This window comes from Hyla sarda, unplaced genomic scaffold, assembly GCF_029499605.1.
Source record: "Hyla sarda isolate aHylSar1 unplaced genomic scaffold, aHylSar1.hap1 scaffold_1305, whole genome shotgun sequence".
In the NCBI taxonomy this organism is placed as follows: Eukaryota; Metazoa; Chordata; class Amphibia; order Anura; family Hylidae; genus Hyla; species Hyla sarda.
In genome coordinates, this window is record NW_026607929.1 from 23,780 (window position 1) to 37,525 (window position 13,746).

A 13,746-nucleotide genomic window follows, 5' to 3' on the forward strand; every position below is an offset into this window, starting at 1 on the left:
TGATGAGTGGTAGGAGAGATAGGTGGTGTTGAATGATGAGTGATAGGAGAGATAGGTGGTGCTGTATGATGGATGGTAGGAGAGATAGGTGGTGTTGTATGATGGGTGGTAGGAGGGGTAGGTGGTGCTGTATGATGGAAGGTAGGAGAGATAGGTGGTGCTGTATGATGGGTGGTAGGAGAGATAGGTGGTGCTGTATGATGGGTGGTTGAAGAGATAGGTGGTGATGTATGATGGGTGGTAGGAGGGGTAGGTGTTGTTGTATGATGGGTGGTAGGAGAGATAGGTGGTGCTGTATGATGGGTGGTAGGAGAGATAGGTGGTGCTGTATGATGGGTGGTAGGAGAGATAGGTGGTGCTGTATGATGGGTGGTAGATGAGATAGGTGGTGTTGTATGATGGGAGGTAGGAGAGATAGGTGGTGCTGTATGATGGGTGGTAGGAAAGATAGGTGGTGCTATATGATGGGTGGTTGGAGAGATAGGTGGAGGTGTATGATGGGTGGTAGGAGAGATAGGTGGTGCTGTATGATGGGTGGTAGGAGAGATAGGTGGTGCTGTATGATGGGTGGTAGGAGAGATAGGTGGTGCTGTATGATGGGTGGTTGGAGAGATAGGTGGTGCTGTATGATGGGTGGTAGGGGAGATAAGTGGTGATGTATGATGGGTGGTAGGAGAGATAGGTGGTGTTGTATGATGGGTGGTAGGGGAGATAAGTGGTGATGTATGATGGGTGGTAGGAGATATAGGTGGTGTTGTATAATGGGTGGTAGGGGAGATAAGTGGTGATGTATGATGGGTGGTTGGAGAGATAGGGGGAGACGTATGATGGGTCTGTGATCTATTTGGCCCATTCAGTCCTATAAATACCCTTTGTAGATTCCCTTTGAGAAGAACTGTGGTGTGGACGGGGTGTGTGAGGACGACCTGAGGATGAGTCTGACCTTCAGCAGGTAAGAACCAACTCCTCTCTACACAGCAGATCTCATCCTGTGTGATATAGGACGAGGACATGTAAGTCTGGGGTCATATATGTGCAGGGCCCCGGGAGGGAGTGGTAAATGTTGGGCCGCCCTTAGGATTGACTGCGGCTGTTGGGGAGATTCTTTTTGGTGCTAATCTTCCCAATTGACTCTACCTGTATATATGTGTATGTAACTATTAAGCTTAAAGCACCTCCAAGGAGCACCCCCAGCGACTGTACTTGAATATGTGGTGGCTACCTGAGGCAATGGCGTGTATATAGTACTGTTGGGGTGCTGTGACTAAAGTAGAGTTTGTGACGCTAGGGTAGAATTGACCTCCACACTCCAAAGGTAGTAGCTTCCTGGGCCAAGTACTGAGTTAATAAAGACCACAGATACAGGGTTAGGGAAACTACTTCAGTTTTACTCAGTAACAGAAACAGTTAAACATTTAGTGCACATTTGGCTGGACAATGCTTCAGGGATCACAGTTGCTTCTATTCACTATGGGACTTGTAGTCTTCCCTGACTGACTAGCTTCTTGCTTGACAGAGATTTACTTTAGACAGGTCTGAACTGAAGAACATGCACAAGACTTTGGAGCTGACAAACACTGACTCTACTCACCACCTAGGAATCCTATATCGGCACTTACCGCCAGCTTTGGACTGTAGATTTATGGACTGGAGTTGCCTGAGGGTTTTTATCTCCTGTTATCCTCTTCTTTACTAACAGGGTCTTTGGGCACTCTTCACTCCTCACCCCACTGCAGACTTGGTTCTGACTTGCTGTACCACCTGGTCGTGGGATCCTGTGGGGGGTGTTGTCACTCACAATAGATTAGTGCAGCAACTGGGTATCCTTAGGCCTGTCCTCATGTGGTGAGGTGACGGTCCACAGCAGAGGTCTGGAGGGGTCCTCCTATCTCCCTCCTCTATAACACTCAACTAACTAGCTCCTCCCCATCTACCCAGACTTGGGGGTGTGGGGCAGAAGCCCTGATTGGCTGAAGCAGTCATGTGATCCACTCACCATCCTCCTGCACAAACAAGTTAACTCTTTAACACACAAGAGCATTATAGTGCATTGACAATACATTACAGTGCAAGAAATTATACATTTATACCTGAGTAGTGGGCACAGAGCAGACACGCAAGGTGACATTACACATATACAGTATATATATATATATAGGTCTCTATGGTGTAAAGTCTACCTTAGTTTATTGCACGTCCTGTATCTGTGTCACGTCCTCCCCCAGCGCTCTCCTCCAGTTCACACTCGGTGACAGTCTCTGTTCTCTCTCGCAGTCTCTACCTGGTGGTCGGATTGTCTCTGGATGTGAACCTGACAGTGTCAGTGACCAATGCCGGGGAGGAATCATACAATACTCGTGTCCTCATCCCCTTCCCCCCAGACCTCTCTTACCGCAGGGTGTCTCTTATACAGGTATGTCTCTCTTCCCTCTCCTGTCTCTTATACAGATATGTCTCTCTCTTCTCTCTCCTGTCTCTTATACAGGTATGTCTCTCTCTTCTCTCTCCTGTCTCTTATACAGGTATGTCTCTCTCTTCTCTCCTGTCTCTTATACAGGTATGTCTCTCTCTTCTCTCTCCTGTCTCTTATACAGGTATGTCTCTCTCTTCCCTCTCCTGTCTCTTATACAGGTATGTCTCTCTCTTCTCTCCTGTCTTTTATACAGGTATGTCTCTCTCTTCTCTCTCCTGTCTCTTATACAGGTATGTCTCTCTCCTCTCTCTCCTGTCTCTTTTACAGATATGTCTCCCTCTTCTCTCTCCTGTCTCTTATACAGATATGTATCTCTCTTCTCTCTCCTGTCTCTTATACAGGTATGTCTCTCTCCTCTCTCTCCTGTCTCTTATACAGGTATGTCTCTCTCTTCCCTCTCCTGTCTCTTATACAGGTATGTCTCTCTCTTCTCTCCTGTCTCTTATACAGGTATGTCTCTCTCTTCTCTCTCCTGTCTCTTATACAGGTATGTCTCTCTCTTCTCTCTCCTGTCTCTTATACAGATGTCTCTCTCTTCTCTGATTTGTAGAGTAACAAGCGAGTGACAATTACATGTTCATCAGAGGAGACCCAGAGAGTGCTGACCTGTGGGGTGAACAGACCGCTGCTGAGACCCAACACTACGGTAAGAGACAGCTGACATGGTGCGAGACCTCATGTCATAGGAACCTAAGAGGAACCTAAGAGACAGATGACAGTCTGAGACAAAGCCCTTATCTCAAACTTATTAGACACCAGAACCATGTGATCATTATGTCCCATCAGAGAAGACACCAGAACCATGTGATCCTTATGTCCTCTCAGAGAAGACACCAGAACCATGTGATCATTATGTCCCCTCAGAGAAGACCCCAGAACCATGTGATCATTATGTCCCATCAGAGAAGACACCAGAACCATGTGATCATTATGTCCCCTCAGAGAAGACACCAGAACCATGTGATCATTATGTCCCCTCAGAGAAGACCCCAGAACCATGTGATCATTATGTCCCATCAGAGAAGACACCAGAACCATGTGATCCTTATGTCCTCTCAGAGAAGACACCAGAACCATGTGATCCTTATGTCCTCTCAGAGAAGACCCCAGAACCATGTGATCCTTATGTCCTCTCAGAGAAGACACCAGAACCATGTGATCATTATGTCCTCTCAGAGAAGACCCCAGAACCATGTGATCCTTATGTCCCCTCAGAGAAGACACCAGAACCATGTGATCATTATGTCCTCTCAGAGAAGACACCAGAACCATGTGATCATTATGTCCTCTCAGAGAAGACCCCAGAACCATGTGATCCTTATGTCCCCTCAGAGAAGACACCAGAACCATGTGATCCTTATGTCCCATCAGAGAAGACACCAGAACCATGTGATCATTATGTCCTCTCAGACCCCAGAACCATGTGATCCTTATGTCCCCTCAGAGAAGACCCCAGAACCATGTGATCCTTATGTCCCATCAGAAAAGACACCAGAACCATGTGATCATTATGTCCTCTCAGAGAAGACCCCAGAACCATGTGATCCTTATGTCCCCTCAGAGAAGACACCAGAACCATGTGATCCTTATGTCCCATCAGAGAAGACACCAGAACCATGTGATCATTATGTCCTCTCAGACCCCAGAACCATGTGATCCTTATGTCCCCTCAGAGAAGACACCAGAACCATGTGATCATTATGTCCCCTCAGAGAAGACCCCAGAACCATGTGATCATTATGTCTCCTCAGAGATGACACCAGAACCATGTGATCATTATGTCCCCTCAGAGAAGACACCAGAACCATGTGATCATTATGTCCTCTCAGAGAAGACACCAGAACCATGTGATCATTATGTCCCCTCAGAGAAGACACCAGAACCATGTGATCCTTATGTCCTCTCAGAGAAGACACCAAAATCATGTGATCATTATGTCCCCTCAGAGAAGACACCAGAACCATGTGATCATTATGTCCTCCCAGAGAAGACACCAGAACCATGTGATCATTATGTCCTCATAGAAGACACCAGAACCATGTGATCCTTATGTCCCCTCAGAGAAGACACCAGAACCATGTGATCATTATGTCCTCTCAGAAAAGACACCAGAACCATGTGATCCTTATGTCCCCTCAGAGAAAACACCAGAACCATGTGATCCTTATGTCCTCTCAGAGAAGACCCCAGAACCATGTGATCATTATGTCCTCTCAGAGAAGACACCTGAACCATGTGATCATTATGTCCCCTCAGAGAAGACACCAGAACCATGTGATCATTATGTCCCCTCAGAGAAAACACCAGAACCATGTGATCCTTATGTCCCCTCAGAGAAGACCCCAGAACCATGTGATCATTATGTCCCCTCAGAGAAGACACCAGAACCATGTGATCCTTATGTCCCCTCAGAGAAGACACCAGAACCATGTGATCCTTATGTCCTCTCAGAGAAGACACCAGAACCATGTGATCATTATGTCCTCTCAGAGAAGACACCAGAACCATGTGATCATTATGTCCCCTCAGAGAAGACACCAGAACCATGTGATCATTATGTCCCCTCAGAGAAGACACCAGAACCGTGTGATCATTATGTCCCCTCAGAGAAGACACCAGAACCATGTGATCATTATGTCCCCTCAGAGAAGACCCCAGAACCATGTGATCATTATGTCCCCTCAGAGAAGACCCCAGAACCATGTGATCATTATGTCTCCTCAGAGAAGACACCAGAACCATGTGATCATTATGTCTCCTCAGAGAAGACACCAGAACCATGTGATCATTATGTCCTCTCAGAGAAGACCCTAGAACCATGTGATCATTATGTCCCCTCAGAGAAGACACCAGAACCATGTGATCATTATGTCCCCTCAGAGAAGACACCAGAACCATGTGATCATTATGTCCCCTCAGAGAAGACACCAGAACCATGTGATCATTATGTCCCCTCAGAGAAGACACCAGAACCATGTGATCATTATGTCCTCTCAGAGAAGACACCAGAACCATGTGATCATTATGTCCCATCAGAGAAGACACCAGAACCATGTGATCATTATGTCACCTCAGAGAAGACCCCAGAACCATGTGATCCTTATGTCCTCTCAGAGAAGACCCCAGAACCATGTGATCCTTATGTCCTCTCAGAGAAGACCCCAGAACCATGTGATCCTTATGTCCTCTCAGAGAAGACACCAGAACCATGTGATCCTTATGTCTCCTCAGAGAAGACACCAGAACCATGTGATCATTATGTCCCCTCAGAGAAGACACCAGAACCATGTGATCATTATGTCTCCTCAGAGAAGACACCAGAACCATGTGATCATTATGTCCCATCAGAGAAGACACCAGAACCATGTGATCATTATGTCACCTCAGAGAAGACCCCAGAACCATGTGATCCTTATGTCCTCTCAGAGAAGACCCCAGAACCATGTGATCCTTATGTCCTCTCAGAGAAGACCCCAGAACCATGTGATCCTTATGTCCTCTCAGAGAAGACACCAGAACCATGTGATCCTTATGTCTCCTCAGAGAAGACACCAGAACCATGTGATCATTATGTCCTCTCAGAGAAGACACCAGAACCATGTGATCATTATGTCCTCTCAGAGAAGACACCAGAACCATGTGATCCTTATGTTCCCTCAGAGAAGACAGCAGAACCATGTGATCATTATGTCCTCTCAAAGACACCAGAACCATGTGATCATTATGTCTCCTCAGAGAAGACACCAGAACCATGTGATCATTATGTCCCCTCAGAGAAGACACCAGAACCATGTGATCATTATGTCCCCTCAGAGAAGACACCAGAACCATGTGATCATTATGTCCCCTCAGAGAAGACACCAGAACCATGTGATCATTATGTCCCCTCAGAGAAGACACCAGAACCATGTGATCATTATGTCCTCTCAGAGAAGACACCAGAACCATGTGATCATTATGTCCCCTCAGAGAAGACACCAGAACCATGTGATCCTTATGTCCTCAGAGAAGACACCAGAACCATGTGATCCTTATGTCCTCTCAGAGAAGACACCAGAACCATGTGATCATTATGTCCCCTCAGACCCCAGAACCATGTGATCATTGTCTCCTCAGAGAAGACACCAGAACCATGTGATCCTTATGTCCCCTCAGAGAAGACACCAGAACCATGTGATCATAATGTCCTCTCAGAGAAGACACCAGAACCATGTGATCATTATGTCCTCAGAGAAGACCCCAGAACCATGTGATCCTTATGTCCCCTCAGAGAAGACACCAGAACCATGTGATCATTATGTCCTCTCAGAGAAGACACCAGAACCATGTGATCATTATGTCCCCTCAGAGAAGACACCAGAACCATGTGATCATTATGTCCTCTCAGAGAAGACACCAGAACCATGTGATCCTTATGTCCCCTCAGAGAAGACACCAGAACCATGTGATCATTATGTCTCCTCAGAGAAGACCCCAGAACCATGTGATCCTTATGTCCTCTCAGAGAAGACACCAGAACCATGTGATCATTATGTCCCCTCAGAGAAGACACCAGAATCATGTGATCCTTATGTCCCCTCAGAGAAGACACCAGAACCATGTGATCCTTATGTCCCCTCAGAGAAGACACCAGAACCATGTGATCCTTATGTCCCCTCAGAGAAGACACCAGAACCATGTGATCCTTATGTCCTCTCAGAGAAGATCCCAGAACCATGTGATCCTTATGTCCCCTCAGAGAAGACACCAGAACCATGTGATCATTATGTCCTCTCAGAGAAGACCCCACAACCATGTGATCATTATGTCCCCTCAGAGGACATAAGGATCACATGGTTCTGGGGTCTTCTCTGAGGGGACATAAGGATCACATGGTTCTGGGGTCTTCTCTGAGGGGACATAAGGATCACATGGTTGTGGGGTCTTCTCTGAGAGGACATAAGGATCACATAGTTGTGGGGTCTTCTCTGAGAGGACATAAGGATCACATGGTTCTGGGGTCTTCTCTCAGAGAAGACCCCACAACCATGTGATCCTTATGTCCTCTCAGAGAAGACCCCACAACCATGTGATCCTTATGTCCCCTCAGAGAAAACACCAGAACCATGTGATCATTATGTCCCCTCAGAGATGACCCCAGAACCATGTGATCCTTATGTCCCCTCAGAGAAAACACCAGAATAATGTGATCATTATGTCCCCTCAGAGAAGACACCAGAACCATGTGATCCTTATGTCCCCTCAGAGAAGACACCAGAACCATGTGATCCTTATGTCCCCTCAGAGAAGACACCAGAACCATGTGATCCTTATGTCCCCTCAGAGAAAACACCAGAACCATGTGATCATTATGTCCCCTCAGAGAAGACCCCAGAACCATGTGATCATTATGTCCTCTCAGAGAAGACACCAGAACCGTGTGATCCTTATGTCCCCTCAGAGAAGACACCAGAACCATGTGATCATTATGTCCTCTCAGAGAAGACACCAGAACCATGTGATCATTATGTCCCCTCAGAGAAGACACCAGAACCATGTGATCATTATGTCCCCTCAGAGATGACCCCAGAACCATGTGATCCTTATGTCCCCTCAGAGAAGACACCAGAACCATGTGATCATTATGTCTGCTCAGAGAAGACACCAGAACCATGTGATCATTATGTCTCCTCAGAGAAGACACCAGAACCATTTGATCATTATGTCCTCTCAGAGAAGACACCAGAACCATGTGATCATTATGTCCCCTCAGAGAAGACACCAGAACCATGTGATCATTATGTCCTCAGAGAAGACACCAGAACCATGTGATCATTATGTCCTCTCAGAGATGACACCAGAACCATGTGATCATTATGTCCTCTCAGAGAAGACCCCAGAACCATGTGATCATTATGTCCTCTCAGAGAAGACACCAGAACCATGTGATCATTATGTCCTCTCAGAGAAGACACCAGAACCATGTGATCATTATGTCCTCTCAGAGATGACACCAGAACCATGTGATCATTATGTCCCCTCAGAGAAGACCCCGGAACCATGTGATCATTATGTCCTCTCAGAGAAGACCCCAGAACCATGTGATCATTATGTCCTCTCAGAGAAGACACATGACATAAGACACAGCTGACTGTGTGAGACCTCATGACATAAAAGACAGCTGACAGTGTGAGACCTCATGACATAAGAGACAGCTGACGGTGTGAGACCTCATGACATAAGAGACAGCCGACGGTGTGAGACCTCATGACATAAAAGACAGCTGATGGTGTGAGACCTTATGACATAAGAGACAGCTGACGGTGTGAGACCTCATGACAGAAGAGACAGCTGTTCTTTCAATAACCTATCCCGTGGCAGACACCCCTGGAGTTCAGTTCTGATCCCCATCTTAATGTCTGATCCTGTTCTCTTGGCCGGTCCCCATTGGCCGTGTTCACATTACACATTTACCCCATAGTCTCCTGTAATACATTCCCTATCACAGCCATCGCATGGTCAAGGACCTCCGGGGCCCGGGGCCGCTCCTGCATTCAGTCTTCTCCTCCATCTCTTTCAGGCTATCTTCTTGGTCAGTTTTCATGTTGCACCAACAGCGTCTTTGGGAGACTCCTTAGCCATGGTGGCCAATGTAACCAGGTAACCGAGCGGAGCGCCCCCCTGGGGTCCAGATGGGAGGTGACAGGTTCTGGGCTGTGGATAACTCTTCATGTGTCTCTACAGTGACAATGGGGGGTTCCCCAATGATCTCATGAAGTCTTCTACCACCATAAAAGTGCAGTACTCGGTCTACCTGACCATCACCAGGTGAGTGAAGACCAGAGACATCTGTGGTGTATGTGAGAGCGCTGATAACTCCTCTATAGATATCAGACATCTGTGGTGTATGTGAGAGCGCTGATAACTCCTCTATAGATATGAGACATCTGTGGTGTATGTGAGAGCGCTGATAACTCCTCTATAGATATGAGACATCTGTGGTGTATGTGAGAGCGCTGATAACTCCTCTATAGATATGATACATCTGTGGTGTATGTGAGAGCGCTCATAACTCCTCTATAGATATGAGACATCTGTGGTGTATGTGAGAGTGCTCATAGCTCTTCTATAGATATGAGACATCTGTGATGTATGTGAGAGCGCTGATAACTCCTCTATAGATATGAGACATCTGTGAGGTATGTGAGAGCGCTCATAACTCTTCTATAGATATGAGACATCTGTGGTGTATGTGAGAGTGCTCATAACTCTTCTATAGATATGAGACATCTGTGGTGTATGTGAGAGTGCTCATAACTCCTCATTAGATATTAGACATCTGTGGAGGATGTGAGTAGAGCAGACAATGGATGTGACCACCATAAGACCACTATTAGACCTCCATGAGACCACTATTAGACCAGACCTCCATGAGACCTCCATGAGACCAATATGAGACCACTATTAGACCACTATTAGACCACCATGAGACCATTATGAGACCACTATTAGACCACCATGAGACCACTATTAGACGGCCATGAGACCTTGTTTGAACCACTATGAGACCACTATTAGACCTCATGAGACCTCCATGAGACCACTCTTAGACCTCCATGAGACCTCCATGAGACCACTATTAAACCACCATGACACCTCCATGAGACCTCTATGAGACGACCATGAGATCTCCATGGCACTACCATGACACCTCCATGAGACCACCATGACACCTCCATAAGACCTCCATGAGACCACATGAGACCTCCATGAGACCACCATGAGACCACCATGAGACCTCCATGAGACCACCATAAGACCTCCATGACACCTCCATGAGACCACCATGAGACCACCATGAGACCACCATGAGACCTCCATGAGACCTCCATGAGACAACCATAAGACCTCCATGACACCTCCATGACACCACCATGACAACTCCATGAGACCTCCATGACACCACCATGACACCTCCATGACACCACCGTGACACCTCCATGGGACCTCCATGACACCACCATGACACCTCCATGGGACCTCCATGACACAACCATGACACCTCCTTGGAACCACCATGAGACCTCCATGAGACCTCCATGAGACCACCATGGGGCCACCATGGGGCCACCATGAGACCTCCATGAGACCTCCATGAGACCTCCATGACACCACCATGACACCTCCATGAGACCGCCATGACACCACCATGAGACCTCCATGACACCACCATGACAACTCCATGATACCTCCATGGGATCTCCATGAGACCACCATGAGACCCCCATGAGACCACCATGAGACCACCATGAGACCTCCACGAGACCACCATATTAGAGTATGTAGATGTATTCCTTTGTCTTTCAGCCTTGAAGAGTCCAGTAAATATGAGAACTTTACATCCCTGGAGCCGAGCATCAAACACGTCTACACGGTGAGGGCGGCCATGTGACCTGGGGGAATACTGGGGTATAAATACCGGTACTGCCCCCCCGGAGGCAGCTGTGACCTGGGGGGAATACTGGGGTATAAATACCGGTACTGCCCCCTGGAGGCAGCCATGTGACCTGGGGAGAATACTGGGGTATAAATACCGGTACTGCCCCCCCCCCAGGAGGCGGCCATGTGACCTGGGGGGAATACTGGGGTATAAATACCGGTACTGCCCCCTGGAGGCAGCCATGTGACCTGGGGAGAATACTGGGGTATAAATACCGGTACTGCCCCCTGGAGGCAGCCATGTGACCTGGGGAGAATACTGGGGTATAAATACCGGTACTGCCCCCCCCCCCCCCCCCCCCCGGAGGCAGCCATGTGACCTGGGGGGAATACTGGGTTGTAAATACTGGTACTGCCCCCCCGGAGGCAGCCACGTGACCTGGGGGGAATACTGGTGAATAAATACCGGTACTGCCCCCCCCGGAGGCAGCTGTGACCTGGGGGGAATACTGGGGTATAAATACCGGTACTGCCCCACTGGAGGCAGCCATGTGACCTGGGGAGAATACTGGGGTATAAATACCAGTACTGCCCCACTGGAGGCAGCCATGTGACCTGGGAGAATACTGGGGTATAAATACCGGTACTGCCCTCCGGAGGCAGCCACGTGACCTGGGGAGAACACTGGGGTATAAATACCCGTACTACACCCCCACTCCCCCTGAGGCAGCCATGTGACCTGGGGGGAATACTGGGGTATAAATACTGCTACTGCCCCCCGGAGGACATCTGTGCGCACTAATCCTTCCTATATCCCTCCGCTCTGCAGGTGAAGAATCTCGGGGTACACCCGCTCCCTCTCTCTGTCACCTTCCTGATTCCTGTCCGTCTTGGGGAAAGCACCGTCTGGGACAAGCCCAACATCACCAGTTCTGAGGTAAGTCCTAAAGGGTAAGTCCTAAAATCTCTACCGGGACTGAGATCACAATATTCTGCCCCAAAACAGCGGAAATCTCCACTGGTACTGCATGTAGACTATGGGTAATACTGAGGACTACACCTGATCCTGAGGACTACACCTGATCCTGAGGACTACACCTAATCCTGAGGACTACACCTAATCCTGAGGACTACACCTGATCCTGAGGACTACACCTGATCCTGAGGACTACACCTAATCCTGAGGACTACACCTGATCCTGAGGACTACACCTGATCCTGAGGACTACACCAGATCCAGAGGACTACACCTGACCCTGAGGACTACACCTAATCCTGAGGACTACACCTAATCCTGAGGACTACACCTAATCCTGAGAAATACACCTAATCCTGAGGAATACACCTAATCCTGAGGACTACACCTAATCCTGAGGACTACACCTGATCCTGAGGACTACACCTGACATTGAGGACTACACCTGATCCTGAGGACTACACCTAAACCTGAGGACTACACCTAATCCTGAGGACTACACCTAATCCTGAGGACTACACCTGATCCTGAGGACTACACCTGATCCTGAGGACTACACCTGATATTGAGGACTACACCTGATCCTGAGGACTACACCTGATATTGAGGACTACACCTGATCCTGAGGACTACACCTAATCCTGAGGACTACACCTAATCCTGAGGACTACACCTGATCCTGAGGACTACACCTGATCCTGAGGACTACACCTGATCCTGAGGACTACACCTAATCCTGAGGACTACACCTGATCCTGAGGACTACACCTGATCCTGAGGACTACACCAGATCCAGAGGACTACACCTGACCCTGAGGACTACACCTAATCCCGAGGGCTACACCTAATCCTGAGAAATATACCTAATCCTGAGGAATACACCTAATCCTGAGGACTACACCTAATCCTGAGGACTACACCTAATCCTGAGGACTACACCTGATCCTGAGGACTACACCTGATCCTGAGGACTACACCTAAACCTGAGGACTACACCTAATCCTGAGGACTACACCTAATCCTGAGGACTATATCTAATCCTGAGGACTACACGTAATCCTGAGGACTACACCTAATCCTGAGAAATACACCTAATCCTGAGGACTACACCTGATCCTGAGGAATACACCTAATCCTGAGGACTACACCTAATCCTGAGGACTACACCTGATCCTGAGGACTACACCTAATCCTGAGGACTACACCTGACCCTGAGGACTACACCTAATCCTGAGGACTACACCTGATCCTGAGGACTACACCTGATCCTGAGGACTACACCTGATCCTGAGGACTACACCTAATCTTGAGGACTACACCTGATCCTGAGGAATACACCTAATCCTGAGGACTACACCTAATCCTGAGGACTACACCTGATCCTGAGGACTACACCTAATCCTGAGGACTACACCTGATCCTGAGGACTACACCTAATCCTGAGGACTACAGCTGATCCTGAGGACTACACCTGATCCTGAGGACTACACCTGATCCTGAGGACTACACCTAATCCTGAGGACTACAGCTGATCCTGAGGACTACACCTGATCCTGAGGACTACACCTGATCCTGAGGACTACACCTGATCCTGAGGACTTCACCTCACTCTAGGGATGACATTAGGAACATCCACACTTTTGTATTTTTTTGTTGATTTTCATTCTTTTTTACACAACCATTTGCTGCTCCTTTTATATATATGTGTATATATATATATATATATATATATATATATATATATATATATATATTTTTTTTTTTTTTTTTTTCCGACCATTTTCTGCTCCTTTTATATATATTACCATTTTCTGCACCTTTTATATATTTAGATATTTTATCATTTTCTGCACCTTTTATATATTTTACCATTTTCTGC

The 13,746-nt window shown here is 47.6% G+C and overlaps 1 protein-coding gene across 1 annotated transcript in view; it reads left to right on the forward strand.

Annotated features, from left to right (window-relative positions):
* Window positions 1–13,746, forward strand: part of LOC130305018 (integrin alpha-M-like) — a gene marked incomplete at its 5' end in the record, with an annotated part of 70,783 nt that overhangs the window by 21,975 nt on the left and 35,062 nt on the right. Inside the window, 7 exon segments of the mRNA XM_056551971.1 lie at window positions 879–952; window positions 2,275–2,413; window positions 3,024–3,119; window positions 9,033–9,112; window positions 9,197–9,280; window positions 10,820–10,886; window positions 11,721–11,828. Coding sequence (XP_056407946.1) covers window positions 879–952; window positions 2,275–2,413; window positions 3,024–3,119; window positions 9,033–9,112; window positions 9,197–9,280; window positions 10,820–10,886; window positions 11,721–11,828 — 648 coding nt within the window.